Source organism: Lissotriton helveticus, chromosome 3_1, assembly GCF_964261635.1.
Source record: "Lissotriton helveticus chromosome 3_1, aLisHel1.1, whole genome shotgun sequence".
NCBI lineage: Eukaryota > Metazoa > Chordata > Amphibia > Caudata > Salamandridae > Lissotriton > Lissotriton helveticus.
In genome coordinates, this window is record NC_136061.1 from 1,906,646,928 (window position 1) to 1,906,666,421 (window position 19,494).

The following is a 19,494-nucleotide window of genomic DNA, read 5'->3' on the forward strand; positions in this document are numbered from 1 at the left end:
ACTTTGGTTGTGGTCTTTTTGAACTTTTCTTCTCTTTATCCAGAGTATTCTGATTTCGAGGTGGGATCCCCAAGTTATGGGGTATCACAGTGGATGTTGATGGAAATCCCTGCCCCTATTCTTGGGAATTCCCATCCTGCACCTCACAAAGTTTTCTTCACTTCCTATTCCTAATTGCTAAAACCATCACAGAAAGCACTGTTCTTAGTTTTTCCAAGATGGCAGAAAGCTAACCCATCTGTATGAACTCCTCAACCCTGCTGGGATGTTTGCGTAATAAAATAGCACTCTACCCACTCCTCACCAGAGGAAAGCCTCACAAGCCGGTCCTCTCACTATTGTCACCACATGGGCGTGCCTATAGGAAGGCCTGCTTCGAAGGCATGTGAATGAATATACTATATGGCCCTGCTTATCTGTGTGTGGACTGTGGGCCACTTCTTTCAAATTCCTTTCTTCACCCCAAACCTGATAACATTAGGACAGTGCTTCCTAAGGTAGTACCCTCCATGCAGAGCATATTACTGACTTGTGATGCATGAGTAGATAAACATTTGCATCTAATTTTAAAGAGTGAGGAAGTGAGTAATGGTTCTGGTAACCCATAAGGGCAATCTCTCATTGCCAGTCTTCTTTAAACTGGACATTGTGTGGGTGGGCAGTCATATTTGGAAAACGATGTTCAGTTTAGAAAAACGTAATTTAATTATTTGCTGAGCAAGCCTCCTCTATAATATCTCGGATAACACTACCCCGGGGACAAATCATTGGTATCGGCAACAAAGAGGTACATTTTGAGGACAGTAAGAGAATGTGTTGGTGCACATTTTTTTCTGTTGGATCACAAGCAGCTTTTCAGCTTTGGCATATTCAGCACTTCGAGAGAAGTAATTGCTTGAATTGTTTTCTTTGGTCGGATTGTATTTGCTGGGTACATTACTGCTTTTAACTTAAGCCAAGGATGGAAAATGTATGAGTGTAGCAAGTTGAGAGAAACAGAAAGATTAGATTATGGACTCTCTCACATTAGAGTGAAAACAATGGAATCATTCACAGTGCCATCAGAAATCGCTTCTTATTTGTGACTGGTAAAAATAGTCAGAGATTAAACACAATACACACGTAGATATGGCATGGTTTGAGGAGGCACATGTGCCCAGTCCCATGTCCGATGTTGTTTGCTGTATATAAATACTCCAAGATCAGTGCTGAGACAAATCTTGACCTATTCTCCAAAGAGGCACCAATAAGAACCCACCAACCTCCAAGTGAAAGTGTGATATATGAAGCCAAAGTGATAGCACACGTTCTGATCACCTTGGGTTGGAAATAGGTTCAGACTAGTCCGCTCATGGTCTTCATGTGCTGTGGTGGGTGTGACTTCTATTTGTGGGTGGAAGTCATGCGGCAGAGTCCGAGAAATATCGTAGCCCCATGAAGGATTGCAGACGCAGTCCCAGATACAGCGGTTAGCCACTTCACACACGCAACTCATTTTTTGGGCAAAAGACCTACTGCTAAAATGTCACCAAGTGAAGCCAGGTCAGCGTGACATTCCAGTGTCGGAGGGTGATGGACAAGACACCACAATATAGCTTTCAAACACTTCCCAAATGAAACATAGGAAATAGGATATAGCCTTACTTTACTGCTGTATTTCAACGCATCTACATCAGTGCTTGATTTGTTAAAAATTAAGTGCCAGGGCCTTTGACCGAGTTTCAGGAACTACTTGCCACACTAGCAGTTAATAATTCCTCTGTGTTAGTTCTTGGCGATTTTAACTTCTGGCCATCTGACCCTGCGGAAGATGCAGCATCTAGGGACTTTACAGACCTCCTCCTTAGTCTAAATTTTACCTCCCACGTGTCCGCTCCCACTCACATCAAGGGTCACACCTTAGACCAAATCTGGTCATTGAACATCCCGGTCTCTCCCCCTACCATCACACCCTGCCTTTGGTCAGACCACTTTTTGATTTCGTTCACCTTAGACCTCCACCGGCCCAAGCGCCCTACCCTTCCCAGGAATGTCTGGGCCCGCAACTGGAACAAGGCTGACATTCCTGCCCTCTGCCTTTCTCTCCAAAGCTCCTACCCGGTCCTGGAGGAACTTTCCCCCTCTTCCCAGGCCACCGCTATCAATGTCTGGCTATCCAGGTCTTGCAGCCAGGTGGCTCCCTTGAAACGTGTTGCTGTGAAACGTGCCCATAATGTTAACAAATGGTTCACCGACGAACTCAAGGGAAAGAAGTTAGCTGCCCGCCAGGCAGAACGCGCATGGAGGCGTGCTTACTGCCCAATTCTAAAAGCTCACTATTCGTCTATGCTTAATACATATAAAAGCGCAATTCTTTTAGCCAAGACTAAATATTTCTCTGACAAAATACTTTCAGCTGGAAATCAGTCTAGAGAAATTTTCTCTACCGTCCATGAGTTGGCCTTGTCAGACAGAACTTCCCTAAAACCTTCCCCCTCCCAAGCCCTCTGTGACTCCCTAAACAATTTCTTTGTTGAGAAAATTGCAGCTATTAAGGCCAACATACCCCTTCCTTCCCCTCTCCCCCCGGCCCCCGAATCCCCACCTAACAGGTTTCATCTAGATCACATCCCTCCACTGACCAGAGATACGTTAGCTTCTCTGGCGGTGCGAGTTAAATCAGGTTCCCCCTCAGATGTTTGCCCAGCGCCTATCCTGAGAGAAATCTTTCAGGCCTGCCCCACTCCTCCCTTGGTATTCCTGAACGATTCCCTCAGGAACGGTACAGTCCCTGACCTTCATAAATCAGCCATAATCATCCCCTTACTGAAAAAACCCAGTGCCGACCCTGCTTCCCTCACTAATTACCACCCCATTTCCCTTCTCCCTTACCTGGGAAAAATTTTGGAATGTCACGTCGCCTCTGTCCTCAGCTCCTTTGGAGGACAGCGGATACTTGGCCTCCTGTCAGGCTGGATTTCGCCCCCGCCACTCTACCGAGAGGGTTGTGGTCTCTGTCTTAGACAGCCTCAGGGAGGGAATGGATATGGGCCGCTCCCAGGCTTTGGTCCTCTTAGATTTGTCCGCTGCCTTTGACACGGTTGATCATCCCATCCTTCTAACCCGTGTCAGGGCAGCGGGCAACAGTGGCCCCCCAGGCTTGGCTTACCTCCTTCCTGAGGGACCGCACCCAGGCTGTCCATCTAGAAGGGTTCTCTGCTCCCCCACGTAAGGTGCAGTGTGGTGTCCCCCAAGGTTCCTCCCTTTCTCCTCTTCTATTCAACCTCTACATTTTCCCTCTTATTTCTGCTCTACAACAACTGGAGGTCACTGTCTTCAATTACGCAGACGACCTCCAGTTGATCTTCAACCTTTTGCATTCTCCTGAATCTATCTATAATTTTCAATCAATTATGATTTTTATCAGGGACTGGATGAACTTCAACCACCTCAAACTCAACCCAGATAAAACTGAGCTGGTTTTGACGGGTGGTGCACCCAGTCCCTGGACCCCTATGTTTTGGCCCCCTTCACTTGGTCCCCCCCCTCACCTTCTTACTCAGTTAAAACACTTGGGATCACGTTAAACCAAAATCTTACCCTGCATTCTCAGATCTGTATGGTGGTATCTTCTTGCTTTTTCACTCTTCGTACCATCCGTTTTTCCCCTTCTGCCCTCAAACTCATCATGATGGCAATGGTATTATCACGGCTGGACTATGGTAATATCCTGTATAACGGCGTTCCGGCTTATGCCCTCCGACGCCTACAGCTGGTTCAGAATCAAGCTGCCCGTCTCATCTACGGTCTCCCTAAACTCCATCATGCTACCCCTGTATTGAAGAACTTACATTGGTTGCCCATTAGGGAGCGGGCCCTCTTCAAACTTGGCTGTACTGCGTTCCAGGCCCGAGCTGGAACCGCCCCAGCCTTTATAAACTCGGCAATCTCCAGCTACATCCCGGCAAGAGAGCTCCGCTCCTCCTCCCAGTCCCTTCTCTCAGTCCCTCGCTTTAGGAAGAAGAGGATGGGGGGGGGTGAAATTTGCTGTCCTTGGTCCCACTTTTTGGAACTCCCCCCCACCATCCGATCCATCTCGCTCTACCCTGACTTTCGTAAGGCCTTAACAACCCATCTCTTTCTGCAAGCTTTCTCAGCCTAGCCCCTCACAGTTCCCACCCAGGTTTTAAAGTCCGTCAGCGCCAAGAAACCGCCAGGTATATGCGCGCTTTATAAGTGCTTTTAAATTCAAATTTTAAATTCAAATTAAGGTAGTCCTCCGCAGCTGCTTCAATCCACGTCTCTTTTTAACTGCAGGTTTAAGTTCAAGTTTTATCTTTTTTTAAAGCAATATTTAAATAGTTTAATGCTCCACTAATGAAAGTTGCTTAAAAATACACACATAGCACCACCATGTGGTAGTTTCTCATAAATATGTACCGGTGCTTACAAATAAGTGTCAGTGCTGAGCACCAGAAAACACTGGAACAAAATAAGCACTAGTCTACATCTTCATTCAGTTCAACAAAATATGGCTTCACCCAACTGAGTTGAAAAGGTGAGTGTCAATTTCATATGATGTGCATGCCAATATCCCTGTTTCAATCTGTCAACAACTTACCCAAATGCTCTTTCTTGTGTTCCATCTTTTTAAAGATTTTCCTCAGGATCAGGTTCAAATGACTGATGATGATAAATGGTGGGGCTAATGCTGGGCGGCTATGATATTCGACAATCAGATTGTAACGCTGAAATTTCCAGAAGATATCCGCATTTCCCTGAACAACCTGAAATGTATAACTAAAATAACACAAGGTAACTTTGTAGCATGGCTCCTGACAAGAAGTCTTTCAATGACAGATAGTGTTTCACACATAACAATACATTTTAGAAATAATGAACAAAAGAGTTTTTAAAATAATAAATATTAAATTAAAATCATCTCCAAGTCCTAAACGCATCTCACAGAATGCATTTTTTTTTAAACAAGAGGTTTATTTTATTAAACACAACAGACCAAACAAATATCAAATGCTTCTCGTTAATAACAATACAGAAACAAGCACTGGAAATGCCAATATGTCTGGCTTTAAAGACATGTTGTATTGTGATGTGAAGCATTACAAGTAGAAGGCATAGGACTGGATATATATTTGTGTGGAAGAAAATAACTGCAGAATAATATTACTGCGGGTTAAAAGGTCAGGTGACAGTTGCACTGTTAAGCTAGAACTAAAAATCCATGTAGGTGAATGACTGCCCACCTCTTACCTTTCATGCTGCCAGAGAAAAACAAAATAAACTATCTAGTTATCTAAGACACATAGCATTACAATGTCATGTGTGTGCACCTAAAAGTTCAAGTTCAGGCAACTGGATAAATAAAATAAAAATGATCACAGCCAGGCCTGTAGCCAGAAGTATAAGCTTTGGGGGCCACATAATGACAAGAGGTGGTTCTGGCGGGATATAATGGTTTCTATCAGCAGACCCTGTTTCAAAAAAGTATTTAATTTTGGTGATATTTGAAAACAGTTTATGTTTATTTTTTATATTTAGCTACAGTATGGTCCCCGTAGGTGTTTGGACGAAATAAGTGACAAATTGTAAACAGTGGGCTCTGGATATTCCAAAATATTTTTTTTAAACTGTTTTTATTGTTTTTTGTCACAATGAGGTAATACAGTCACATTATCAAATATGTATACGCAGGCATGTGATTACCAAAATACAAATACACTACTTTCCTCACAGGCGTAATTCATGGCATAGGGAAAGAGCGTCCAAGTCCATAATGCGATTGTAACCTTCCCTCTATTGCCACAGTGCATTACAACATCTTTTACAGTGCTAGGTCACCTGGAAGTCATTCACATCTGCACGTTTGTTACAAGTGCCAGCTACGTTACACTTTCGGGCGACAGCACCTAGGTACTAATGCTTAGCCCTTAGTCACAATGTTGTAGCGTAATGGAGGATGGGGTGAGGCGGAGGCTCAAGATGTAAGGTGTGTGCATCGCTTGGGTTGCTGAAGGCTATGTAGCTATAGTGTCGATACCGACAGGGCGGTCTCAGCCGCATGTAGAGGATGTATGAGGAGGTCATTTTTTAGAGGGTCCCATATATCCCTGGGATGTGAGGCCCTGGGAAGTAATTCTGCATAATTAGTTAGTTGCTCCTGACAATATATTAAATAGGCGAGCCAATCTATGAATTTCGGTGCTCGCCCTCTGCCCCACCAACAGGCAACTTGGCGCTTGGCCATTAGTAAGGCAATGGCGAGGTATCTGTGATACGGTTTAGCAATAGGTTGTGTGTAACCAAGCAAGGCAACCAGGGGAGTACCCTACACTTGTTCCCGGTATGCGGACACTCCGGGGCATTCCCAGGCTAAGTGGAGGAAATCGGCCTTCAGGTGCCGCATCTTGAGCAACTATCAGTATCCCTAAACTTGTACTTGTACATTTTGACTGGAGTGTAATACAAGCAGTGCAAAAATTTAAAGTGTGTGATACGCAATCCATTGCTCGCTGAGATTTGCTCCATTTGCAAACAACAATACGTCCATTGTTCATCTGTGAGCTCGTAGCCCAACTCCAAGTCCCAGTGCGCTCGGGAGGGAATGGCATGGTGGTGCCTCTTGTGTTGTATATATGGTGTGGTAGAGTGTGGAGACCATATGCCCTAGGGAAAGCGTCTGTAGCACCAGCTGCGGAGGGGCCAGAGTAGGGGGTTTATGGGGAAATTCCGGAGTGATGGAGCGGAGGCCCTGTCGTAGTCGTAGTCGTACATAGAGGAATACGTCGAGAGGGGATGGCGGGGTCTCCTGGAATATTTGGTTTAGTGTCCAATACTGCCCGTTGTGGTAAAGATCACCCCACGTTGTGATTGTAGTCCATTATGGGAGCTTGTGGAATCCCTTTTCATGTAGAAGCTGCCGTCTGGGGATGATATGATAATGGGAGTAGTGGACAGCAGAGCATGGGGCATTGCAATAAGTAGGGAGAACTCACCAAGTAGAATATACTTGTGTTTCCCTATTAAAGAGAGGTCAACATGTTTCTGCCCGTGGTATGTGTGACTTTACAGGGCTTTCTTCAGGACCAGTTTGTGAGTGTCACCTTAACAGGTGTGGGCGCGCTAAGGCCCACCCTGCCAAAGGCGGTGAAAGTTAAAAATAGCACTATGTATAAAAAAGGTGCATTAAAAGAAACAAACTAATAAGTCTGGGGAATTACCTCTGTTATGAGGAACCTAGAAGTTTGTACAAGAAGTGAACCACGCCCCATAGAACTCAGGAGGGGGGTGGGAGCGACAATGGCACACCGCCCGCAACGCTCTGCACCCTCTCGGTACCTAGCTGTTCCCTCGCTGGATCTCGTGGATCAAACACCTGTTAAGGTGTCTGGCCCGTCCCCGTCCTTCTCGTGCCGCTGAGGGCCGCAGAGGGCCCGCCCTTGTCCCGGGCTTCTCCCGGTCGCTCCCGCGCGCGTCTCGCGGGGCGAGAGGGGTGTCAGGCTTTTTCTAGCGCCTCCGGGCGCTCCTGGCGCGTCACAGGCGCGCTGCCGCCCCAGAGGCTGCTGGGGAGTGTGGTTCCGTCCCTCCGTGTGCCTCCCGGCGTCTGGTGCAGAAGAGCGCTGCTGCCGTTTCCCTCACGGCTCGCCCGATGGCGAAATGGCAAAGGTATGTGACCTCCTGGTGTTCTCATAAAAGTGGGTTTATGTTTGTCTGCGGGTCACAGACATATAGGGTGATGTCATCTGCATAAAGAGATAGCAATAATTGATGCAGATTACAGCGCAGTGCTTTGTCCTGATGGTGTTGTCATAATTTGGCTGCCACTGGCTCTACCGCTAGAGAAAAGAGCAGGGGTGATAGTGGGCACCTCTGTCGGGTGCCCCTGGAGATGAGAAAGTCTGGCGATAAATGACCAATAATTAGGACTTTGGCTGTAGGAAGTCAAGAAACCAACCTGATCCAGGAGAGAAACAATGGAGGAAAGCCCAATTGTTGCAGAATTCCTATTAAGTAGTCCCATTCGACAGAATCGAACACCTTAGTGGCATCCAAGAATAAAGCAGCAAGCGGCAGGACAGGGTCAACATTATGGAGGATTGAAAAAAACGTGCGAAGATTATGTGTGGTCGCTCTGCCGGGGATGAAGCCCGCTTGGTCAGGGAGAGCCAGCTTGTTCATAAGCAAATTCAGTCTATTGGCTATAACTTTAGCCAGGATTTTAGTGTCGCAATTAATGAGAGAAAGCGGTCTCTAAGAGTCACAGTGGAGAGCGGGTTTACCATGTTTAAGCAGGGATGTGATGAGTGCCTTCCTCATGGACGGGGGAAGTGTGCCATTTACTAGATTGTCCTCATATACCTCTCTAAGGATATGGGCAAAGTAGTCTATGTATGTTTTATAGAATTCTATAGGGAGCCCGTCTAGACCTGGGGCCTTGCCTGATTTAGTGCTCATTATGGCTTCCCGTATATCGTCGAGCTCGAAGGGAGCACTTAGGAAGTCCCGTTGTGCGTCACCCAGCCATCCCAATGCTACGTCCTCCAGATAGTTGTCCAGATCGAGACTGTCATGTCTATGTGATGTCTATGTGATGTGTACAGTGAGAGGTAGTGTGCTGAGAAGATGCGGAGTATTTCAGTGGTATCCCTGTAAGTGACGTCTCCAGGCCCTATAATTTCCAGTCCGTGATTGGAAAGGCGGGGACTTCGTATTGTTTCAGCCAGCGCTTTCTCAGGACGTTCCTCTTTGCCATATCGTCTGGCAACCCAGTGTTTACCCCTGAATTTTGCTTCACGGTTAGCATTTGTGGTAGACTCAGTTAGTTTGTCACGGAGCTCATGTTGGGCTTGTTCATCAGTACTGGCAGGGAGCAGTGTCTGGAGTATCCTGAGCTCAGTTTCCAACTTTTTCAGTGTGCCCTGTATATGGATGTGTGTTTCCGATGTCAGGTGTCGCTGCGTCATAATGATGTCTTCAGCGTCTCGGCGGCCGGCCCTGCCCTGCCCCCAGTGCCCTGCCCTGCCCCCAGTGGCCGGGGATCTTGATCTAGGTGATGAGGTCAGCATGGCAGAGGGTTTGTGATGACGTTTGAGTTGTTTTAAAATGTCTTCCACTTGGTGCGGCTTAGTAAAGAATTTCCGTTTGCCTTGGTGGGTGACTCACAGACGCGCCGGGTAGTCAATTTGAGCCTCTCGAAATTTCTTTTTAGCAGGCATGAACTTGCGTTGTTCTTACTGAACAGTTGCTGTGAAGTACGGGTAGATGGTAAAGTGAGTTCCTTCAAAAGTCAGTTAGCGCTTTTTCCTAGCTGCCTTGAGAGAAGTGTCCCAGTCCCGGTAATTCAGTAGCTGGGCGATGAGGGGGTGAGGTGTACTTCCTGGGGAGGTCTGTGTCTGAGTGACCTGGGTGCCCTTTCAACAATAAACTGGGACGAGAAAGATTCAGTACCGATTGTGCCGCGCAGGAGCTTTTCTATATATTCTTCCATCTTCCCAGTGTTGGTACTCTCGGGAATACCAAGGACCCGTATGTTATTGCTTCTAAGTATTCATTTTTCGCTGCGATGATCTTCAGCAATTTGTCCATGTGTGCCACATTTGCCTGGAGATGGGTTGTGGTGTCATCGGTGTCAGAGATGGGCCGCTCCGCTTCTTTGATGCGTCCTTCATGGCTCTCCAGCTTATGCACGATAGCTTCCATATGGTTATTCATTGCATCCATTTTTTCGATGTAAGGCATCGGCGTACCTCCAGGAGTATGGTTTTCATTTCATCATCGGGTGCAGGAGATGACCCCGGTGCAGGTGCGTTGTCAGCCGCGTTGTCGGCCGCGTCAGGTTTATCATGCTGCGTGCGGCTGTTCTTCCTGGTCTCAAACACCAGTCGTGACTGTTTCATGTCTGCCTTCCCCATGCTTGGTGTGTTGTGGCTACAGGGGCGCTGTCAGTCAAGGGGTATTCAGTGCCCGGTCTCCTCCTCCACTCCACATAACAGCTAGGGGCAATGGCTAGAGCCCTCAACATCCTGATGTAGTGTGAGAAGCTGCGGCCTCTGCCGCCAACTCCAGCTAGGGTGTGCCGCAGGGTACTAAAGTGGAGGCAATGATGGATCCCTGGCCAGCCTTCGTGCAGAATGGCACCTTCCTATGCAGGGGCCTTGGTGGTGTAATGTTAACATCAGGTGGCAGGGCGCAGCAGTAGTCCCTGCTGTACTCTTCATAAGATCTGTAGGCCCCCACTCTGCCTGTCTCGATGTCGGCATGCCTGGGGTGGATGGACTAAGCAACCTCCAGCAGCGTCTCCGGCGGTTTACCGGGCGCACCTATTGTGGGGTACAGTAGTACGCTGTTTCTGGCTGTGTGCGCCCCTTCACTACGCTGAGGTATCACCACTGGGCAGGGAGCCAAGTGCCGGTAAGTTACGGCACTGGCAACGCCGAGGGCCGCCAGCGCTCTCTCCGTGCAGCCGCGTTTCACTCCCAGGTAGCTGCGCGAGGAAGAACATGGAAGGTTGTAGCAACAGCAGGATGTCTTAATCTTTGGGGGTTCTATCGTTGCAGGCTTATGTGGGGTTCAGCACAGTGGTATGCTCTAGGGATGAGTTGCTTGCAAACTCACCGCAGTCGTCAGTTGTGCCAGGGTTGCAGGCTGATGCCGATATGAAGCCCAGCCGCAATGTGGGCGCCGCTGTGCTTGCGTGGTGAATCCTGCCCGGCAGCAGCTCCAGGAGCTCAGGTCTCCAGAAGCGGGGGTTTCACAGCATCGCCGCGGCAGCAGTTGGGAGCGCGCCCCGTGCACCAAACTTTCAGGAGCAAGAAACAAGTGGACAGTCATTCCATCGCTTTGGTTAGTTACTGATGAGGACCATCTGGGCAGGACTTTTGATTAGATTATAGCGCCAAGCTGCAGGAGCCTCACTCCAGTGTGGCCATTCTGCTTGTGTGCCACCTAGCGCCCCCGCATATTCCAAAAGATTTCGGCAAATACTTGCACCCAATCTCACAACTTAAGCTCATTAGCTAACAACCGTACACAAAACTGAATAAGATTTAAAGCCAGTTTTACAGGAGAACTGAGGCTCCCTCACAAGGGATTTTTGTGATAGTTTGTGTGCATATTGCATAAAACATATTAGAAGGATCATATTAATCAAAATGGGATCTAATTTAAATATAGTTTCTCAGTAGATTTGGGTCATTTCCATTAATTTTTTTGTGAAATAATGGCAAATGACATGTGGTTCAATTATATATGATTTAAGTATTTTATTAAAGATAACTTTGTAGGGAGGTTTGCTTATGGATTACTAAGCAATGATAAGGGTTTTGCCAGATAATCTCTCTGAAGAGTGGAGGTAATACATTTAAAGCTATTCTGGCCAAAATCATCAGTGCACTGTAATTGGAGTTTAATGTTACACAATAAAACAATTAAACTTAATAAACATAAATGGTTTCAACTGAAACATATTGGTGTCATCACTGTAGGACCTAGTGGATATGATTATACTCAAAAGTTGTCCACCAATAATCCTCAGAAAATCCGGCCATGACAAATTACTTCAGTCCTCAATCAGCTCCATAAATCATTGCCAATATGTTCCAATTACCAGAATTTTAAGCCTGAAAAAGATGTATCTTAGCAATAAATAACAACCCTAAGTTTACAAAACACACACACACACACAGTAACACACCCGTCCCCCTGTACTGAAATGGGCACACATTGTAGACTGATTATTTATATGCTTCCAGAACACTGTGTCCTTAATTTTAGGTCACTGACGCTCTTACAGATTTGAAAGATCACAAAAAAAGTACTCCCTCCCAAACACATCCCCTTTGTGCTCCAGATATAATAAGCAGACATCAATGCAGAATGCGTGAGATAGACCAGAAGGCGGCAGTCTTTATGAAAGCAGGGAAAACAGCAAATGGTTAAACCCAGAGCAGTGGTGTCTGGTGATGTTTTAGGTGCCTGAGCATTGCACTAAGCAAGCAAAGTTTGCAAACCTCACTTCCTCCATAGCATTTGGAGAGTTGAGGGGTTATGCCAGATAATGTCTCTGAAGAGTGGGAATCTAAAAATGTCAGGCTTCTCGCAATTTCATGCATACATAACATACACAGCAGAGATATGTGTTTTACAGGCTCATACACAGTGCTACTAATTTACATAGCTCCTACAGGTTTGGAAAACACATTGTCAACAAAATACAAGACCAGCTGATGTCAGCTCTTGCTTCTGAAGAAACTGTTTCTTCTGGAATGTGACCTAATACTCTTGCACCTGGACAGTACTAATGCTCTGCTCCATTAATTCCAAGATCCCACACTGGCACTCCTTACGGACATTCTATATTCGTCAGCACATCTCATCCACAGCCTGAAGAAATATGATAGCATCACCTACAACATGATAGAACTCCATTCATTGGCTCCATTGGCAGGCCTGCGTCATCTTTATAACTAGTTGCATCATTTACAAAGTCATCACGACCAACACCCCCACTAATATTGCAGACCACCTCACCATCTCAGGTGGTTCTCACTCACTGGCAGCCCAGACATGGCCAGACAGCAGACAAAGAAGTGTAAAAAAGAATAGCAGCAGGGATTTTCCATCAATGCACCCAGGATCTGGAAAAAGGGTGTCTTATCCTCCCGAACCTCTGCAACACTGCTTCAATTTAGGAACGAGTTGAAGACTCACCTCTTAAAAGAACATTACATCAGAATGCATTACCCATCCCCAACCCACCGACGACTCCTATTACTCTTTGACTTTATACTTGTCTTTGGTCCCCAACAGTGCTTTGCTGCTATTGGCTAGGTTCACGCTACAGAAATATCATACACATACATATATAAAGGTTACATCAATCATTCAGCCTCTGTTCTTAGACTACAGTAGTGATTGTTATTTAAACAGTAGCGTTAAATAACTCATTGACAATGCTAACATTTTGTCCCCAAACCTCAATTTGACAGTTTATAAAAATATGCACACTTTTACTATTAAATACATGCTTTTCATTGTAGGAAAATATAGTGACTGAATGAAGAAAGAAAAGTAACTAAAAACATAAAGACAGAGAGAAAAAAGTAGATAATAGATGCGGTAGTGAGAGATGTATGAAAAGTTGCAAGGTAGAGAGAGCGGTGTGAAAAAGAGAGGGGCTAATGAGAAGATGCATATGGAAAGACAGGTCATGTAAAGAGAGCTGTGAGCCAGTGAAGAGAAGTAAGAAAAAGAGTGGAGGGCAGAAAGTAAGACGAGCTGTTGAGATAAAAGAGTTAAAGTAAGGAGACATAGGTGAGGCACAGAAAGAGAGGAGAGGTTGATACAGTGATAGGAAAAGAGACAGAGAAAAACAGAAGGGGAGGAATAGAGTTTATATATAGATACATAAGATGGTGAGAGGGATGTGGAAGAAAGAAATACAGTAGAGTAATAAGGGTGGGAAAGTAGGAGGGTTAGGAGTGAGGTCAAAAGAAGTTTCATATATAGTTTTGTATATAGAGACTGAGAAAGCGACAGAGGTGAGGTAAAGAGAATGATATGGTTGAGAGAGACTTCAAGTAAACTGAAGAGAGGCACAGGCTGTCAGATGGAAACAGCAAAGTATGTGCAGAGAGCAGGTTGTGATAGAAAGTTGAGTACGATAGAGGGGTAAGGCGGAAGAGAAATAGAGGTAGGAATAGAGATTGGTGGAGAGATAGAGGTGAGGTTATAAGTAAGAGTTAGACAGATGTGGGGGTGAGAGAGCTGTACTGATGATGAGGTTGGGTAAATCTAGGTGATGGGGAGAGTTCAAATAGGGTGAGAACTGCGAAACAGACATAAAGTTGTAGAGATTGACATAGAGTTAAAGAGAGAGTGATGAGACAGAAGGGGTGAAGTGATGATCAAATGAGACATAAAGTTCTTCCTTTTAATTCAATTATCATAAAATGCCTCAGAACATGAAGATTAAGGTTGGGCAGAACTGTTTGTCTGTTTGCCTGTGTGCAGGAATGTTTGTATGTTTGTTGCTCAACGGCAAGCATAATAAACCCCTCTCATTGACATCAAAGACTGCACTTCCCATCCATAACATTTGTTGGATTTTAACAGAGAAGACAATTTAGCTCTAGGTGTTTGTGAGATCTAAATCCATAGATTAGCAGAGGGATCTTTAACTGTAAACCAACATTTCCCTTCACCAGTAGGCTATTTTTTCAAAACAATGAATACTGTAAAAGTTTGAAAATACCACTTCCAGTCTAGGAAGTGCCCTAAAGGAAGACATCATACACCTGGTTTGCAAATGTCCTGCTCTAAAGGAACCCCACATTTTATTGCTCAAGTGCATTTGCATTTTTTATGAACGGGGGTCCGACCTGCCAGACGGACATAATGAAAAGTCTAGACTCCACCGACCACCAGAACAACTGTAAACTCTTGAAACTTTTGATGCTACACAGCCCACTCAAAACAGTTAGATCTCTTCGGGCACACCACAAACTGTGGGATATCCTGGTGAAATCCACGGCAAAGAGACATTTATGATCAATGAACTGGATGACCACGATTTTTCAGCATTTTAAGAACTTTTAAGTGGTTTTAGACTTGCTAGTTGATATTTGATATGTAGCATTTTGCATGATTTGAAGTAATGTATCAAATGCACAATGGCATTTCATTTACTTTTTAGTAGTCAGAGAGACAATATTTTAATTCCAAGCACCCAATATAAAAACTGAGGAATTTGTTCTTCATTTAAGTATTTGTATTTTAGATTGCTTAGGCCCACTGCAGTTCCAGGAGTGATTGCCAGATATTATTATTACCATAAATCAATGAACAGTAGTAGAAATTGAAAGTTTTAGGATAATTGGCAAAAACATATAATCAATTTAGTTTTAAACGTTTTATGAAATCATAAGCACTTGGAAATATTCTGTTGCTATTTATGAACTTAAAACAATCACATTGAATTCAATTCAATTCAATTGACTTCCAGGTCCAGAAAGAATTGACTTTGTATAGGGATTACAAACAGAGGCACACAACATAAGCAACCACACAGGCACACATTGATCATAGTGTAAGCAGGTGTGCATGGGTGCCTGTATATGTTAGTCCATCTGCACGAGTGGTAATGGTGACTATATATACTGCATGTCAGGTTAAGTGCATGGATGCCTTTATGTTCGACGTTCTGTCTGGATAGGTGTCTGTATGTCTGCGTGCATGGTTGTCCATATGTCCATTTTTCTGTGTGTGTGTGTGAGGGCTGTATTAACTTGTGTCGCTAGAGATGTAATTGTCTGTATGCAGTTTTGTGGGCTCTGTATGTGTATAGGTTCCCATATACTGTGTTTTACTATGCACATTTGTTATGCAAGCTGGGCCTCGTGGTTTTGTCACGCTTTTAATGTTATGGGAAGAGAACAGTTGCAACTGGTGCAACTGTCGTATTCTTCTTTCTTACACATTTAAAAAACAAATGCAAAAACAAAAAGCAGAAGCATTGTTCATGGTACGCTCACTTCCATGATTTCATCAAGGCCTGAATTCATCCTGAGATAACGGGCAGCAGACTGAAATAAAAGTGCTGTGGAAGAAGCATCAGGAAAGGCAACATGGAAAGGCCATCAGGATATGTTGGGAACGCAGAGAGATTATGAGAAAGAAGGCCAATTCACAGAATGAGATCTTCTTCTCTTCTTCCTCCATATAATTGTTTTAAATGATCACTTATCGACAGACATTGCGTCAAATGTTTACGGAGGCTCCATGCGAGATAAGGAGGTAGAATTAAGAGATGTTTGATGCGTCTCTTAGTCAAGCTGGCATAGCATGTTAAGCCGAGGCCTGGGCCCCTACCCACCAGCCTGACTGGGACCCTACTGATGCTCAACGATGCCCTGACTCACTATTTTATGGTAGGGCAGTCAGAATTATACTACTAGAAGGATAGTGCACATGCCCAGCCCAATCTGTTAACCCTTACAAAGCTCTTGCAACAAAGCAAGGCTGTGGGACTCAAGTGGCCTAGGAAGGAATGGGCTCCATTATGCCCATGCCTGAAAACCTCTCTGAAATACCTACCATTCGTGTCTTTGCAGTCGGTACTTCTGTCCTCAGATATTCTTGAGGAGAGCCCATAGCAGTGTGTTCACGCTTCATGTCATCTTGCTGCAGAGCCTTCATTAATGGTAGCAAGGTTCCAGCTTGCAGCTATCGATTCCGACCTCAGGTACCCTTGAGTCATATTAGTATCATTCAGTGAGCCCACATGTGCATGGCAACGTCAGCTCAGCACCCTTCCCCGGGCTCTCTCCCTGCCTCGTTCTCTTCTCTTACTTTGACGACGATCAAAGGTTCTTTCGGTTTCACAATTGGTAATGCAGGAAGGGCTGAGGCAGCAGATCACAGATTTTAGATATCTTGCTGTGGCTACGGCACTGATCACAGCTGGAGAAGGCAAGTCGTTTTTTGTGTGGAAGAACACAACTTCTTCTCAATAAAACCATGTACTACTCATAAAATCATGTACTCCATGCTCCTAACACATGGGCGGAGCCATAGCCCCTGTGTCAGATATGTAACATAAGAATCACTGGCAAGCCTAGATCAACATCTGGGATCTGCACTATTTTAGGTAGGATTCTGTCAATCGTCATGACCCACAAATCTCTTGAGGATTTGGTTCCAGTCCCTCTATCTTCCCTCAGAGTATCGTCAAAGCAACTCCATTCTGAGTTCCTCAGCTACTGCCCATTCACCTACATCTCCAAAACATTTTGCGAAGATGGGTCCATCTCATTGCAGCCAGTATATTGAGATCCTTATCTTGCAAAGACAGACATAGCACAGTACATTTATATTTCAACTCTGATTTCTAAAGCTTAGGATATAATCTTAGAAGACATTGTCTTATAGTGCTTTCAAACAGATTCCCAATACTTAATAATATTTTATCCACCACTACTCCCTAGACTGGTTATTTTGACAACTCCACACCATATGCAACAGGTGCACATGGTCGGTGTCTGAGCTGTGTGGGTAAATTTGAAGTTTTATCACAGGAGTGTAAGGTAGCTCCATTACATGAGGTCACAGCAGGTATTATACTATTATATTCAGCAGCTCATTTACTTGTTGAGACTCATTAGGAATTCAGACAGTAGAAAATCCAATTTTTTGCACTCGGGAGAAACCCAATGATTGTAGCTTCAGCGAAGTGTTTGGAATGTCTGGCACAGGTGACAAGAGCGAACGTGGATTGTAGCATCAAAAGACACCGGTGGTTCTTGACCGTGCAATGATCTTAGAACAACATCAAACTCAACTTCACTTAGACCCCGCAGAGTAAAACAAGGGCGTAGATGACCAGTGCTACAGTCAAAAGCCTTTAATAGGATTCAAAGTTATTACAGCCTGCCAGTCCAAAGTCCAAAACACACTGTAGGTCTGCCCCTTCTGCTGTAGCTCTGTAACATGAATTGGCAATCAGAGCTCTGGGGTGTGAGCATAAAACTGCCATCAACGGAAGGTGCTGTTTATATTTTTATAGCACTAAAATGGAGGATGATGAGGTGCAGTGATGCTTTATGCCACAATTTGTAGACGCTGGACAAATAAAGTCACTGCCTGCAGTTGATATACAAAATGCACATACCAGGTTGAATAAAATAACATATGAAATGAAATATCTGCCTATATTAGCATTCCATTATTGCAGGGTTTCACAACTTTTACACAAACTAAAATTAACCATCACAGCATTTTTTTCAGTATTATATCTCTGCTCAGTGACATAGCACACATTACTTGAGCGACTCCAGCACTGATCTCTCCTTCTGTGATACTCCTTTAAACTGGTCACTGTCATAACTCTGTTAACGTTCGAAGGTCGGTAAACAGTGACACGCTTTAGTAAAGGCTATTTAATGCTGGTCGCCCATTTGTGAGCTTTCATGCATGCACATGCACGTGCAGCTATCTTTGAATGGTTTTAAATCCCTTTCAAAGATGTGGCACACTGCAAGGACGGCGGAGTGCAGAACCATTTTTTGGTGAACCTCCGGGCCCAGGAGCTTTGTCTAGTGAGATGATATGCCCATTAAAAAATGATTTAATAAAATGGTGGCATTAGCACACGAGTAGCACTGCTGACTCAAGATACAGTGACCTCCACCGAGAAAAACCAAAGGGGATGATGAACGGAGCGTTGACAATACAAACACTCACCCCCAGTCAACTGATCTGGGTTTAATCCATCACCGTTCTTTAGCTCACTCCGCCACCCCAGTTCAGACATGGCCATATGCAAATCAGTTTGACCCTGTGCCTCATGGGAACAGTCCAGCCCGAACTGCCGAGCCATGTCTTCCCTGGACCGGAATCAAGCTTCCCAGGACCGGTTTCTGGCATTGCAGCCGTCTTCAGCCGGGCTTGCTTGACTCCAGTGGCAAAGTGAGCAAGGGACTCACGTCTGAGCATACCCTGCCAACTTAGGGCGAACAAAGAAAAACCAAAGGTGATGATGGATGGAGCGTTGACAATACAAACACTCTCCCCCAGTCAACTGATCTGGGTTTAATCCATCACCGTTCTTTAGCTCACTCCTCCACCCCCATGTACGTGAGGCACACAATGTAACACCAGTTTCTCCTGCGGAATTTTTTCAAACGTATGTACCTTGTTAGAGATCTCCCCACTGATTGGCTTTCTTCCTCAGGTTCAGTAGAAGATGGGGGGTGTCTATCCAATTGATACGGTACTGGCAGTCTGGTCAGGGTCGGACTGGGAACCCAAAGCAGCCCTGACAATTTTGTCTGGCCAGCCCCCTCCTCCTCTCCTCCCTCCCCCCCCCACCCTCGGGGCTGTTGGGGTGTAAGTGTGAAGCACTGCTGCTATTGTTACTGGAAGGCGATATTGATGCACTGCTGAAAAACTTGACCTCAATAACACAACCAGTCCCCACCACTGAAAACCGTCCCCCACCCTTCCAGCCTCCCAGGGAGACGCCCAATGCCTGCTACAGCCTGTCCAGCCTGAATCTGGTATACCTCACCCTGTGCACCCAAATGAAGCCCTTAAATGCACTTGCTATTGCTCGCTTGGGAGAGATATTGTACACAAAAAGGCTTCCAGACGGTCCACAGCTTAACATTTATTGGCTTCACTGTCACTATTTTTTGATGCTTTCTACTTGGCCAGCGCTTGCTGCCTTCACTTCCTCTTTTTTCGGCAACAGCATGGACCAAGTACTGTTTGTATTAGCTTGATTGCTGTCCTTCTGCTGATCACGCTGTGATTGAGGTACTACTTTTCTTTTTTCTTCTTTCCTGTCATCCTTGTTGAACCTCTTGCCATTTGTAGCCATGTTTTTCTATGCCACGACTACTTCAAAAGAAGCTCTTTTGTTCTTTGAAATGGATGTTTATTGGGACAACAGATGTTATCTGCTTTTACTCTAGCAACAGATATTTTCTGCTTTCAAATGTA

At 45.1% G+C, this 19,494-nt stretch overlaps 1 protein-coding gene across 1 annotated transcript in view; it reads right to left on the reverse strand.

Moving 5' to 3' along the window:
• The window catches only part of TRPM5 (transient receptor potential cation channel subfamily M member 5), a 549,888-nt gene that overhangs the window by 206,928 nt on the left and 323,466 nt on the right, over positions 1-19,494 (reverse strand). Inside the window, exon 20 of the mRNA XM_078683456.1 lies at positions 4,601-4,779. Coding sequence (XP_078539582.1) covers positions 4,601-4,779 — 179 coding nt within the window. The remainder of the gene's footprint in view (positions 1-4,600; positions 4,780-19,494) is intronic.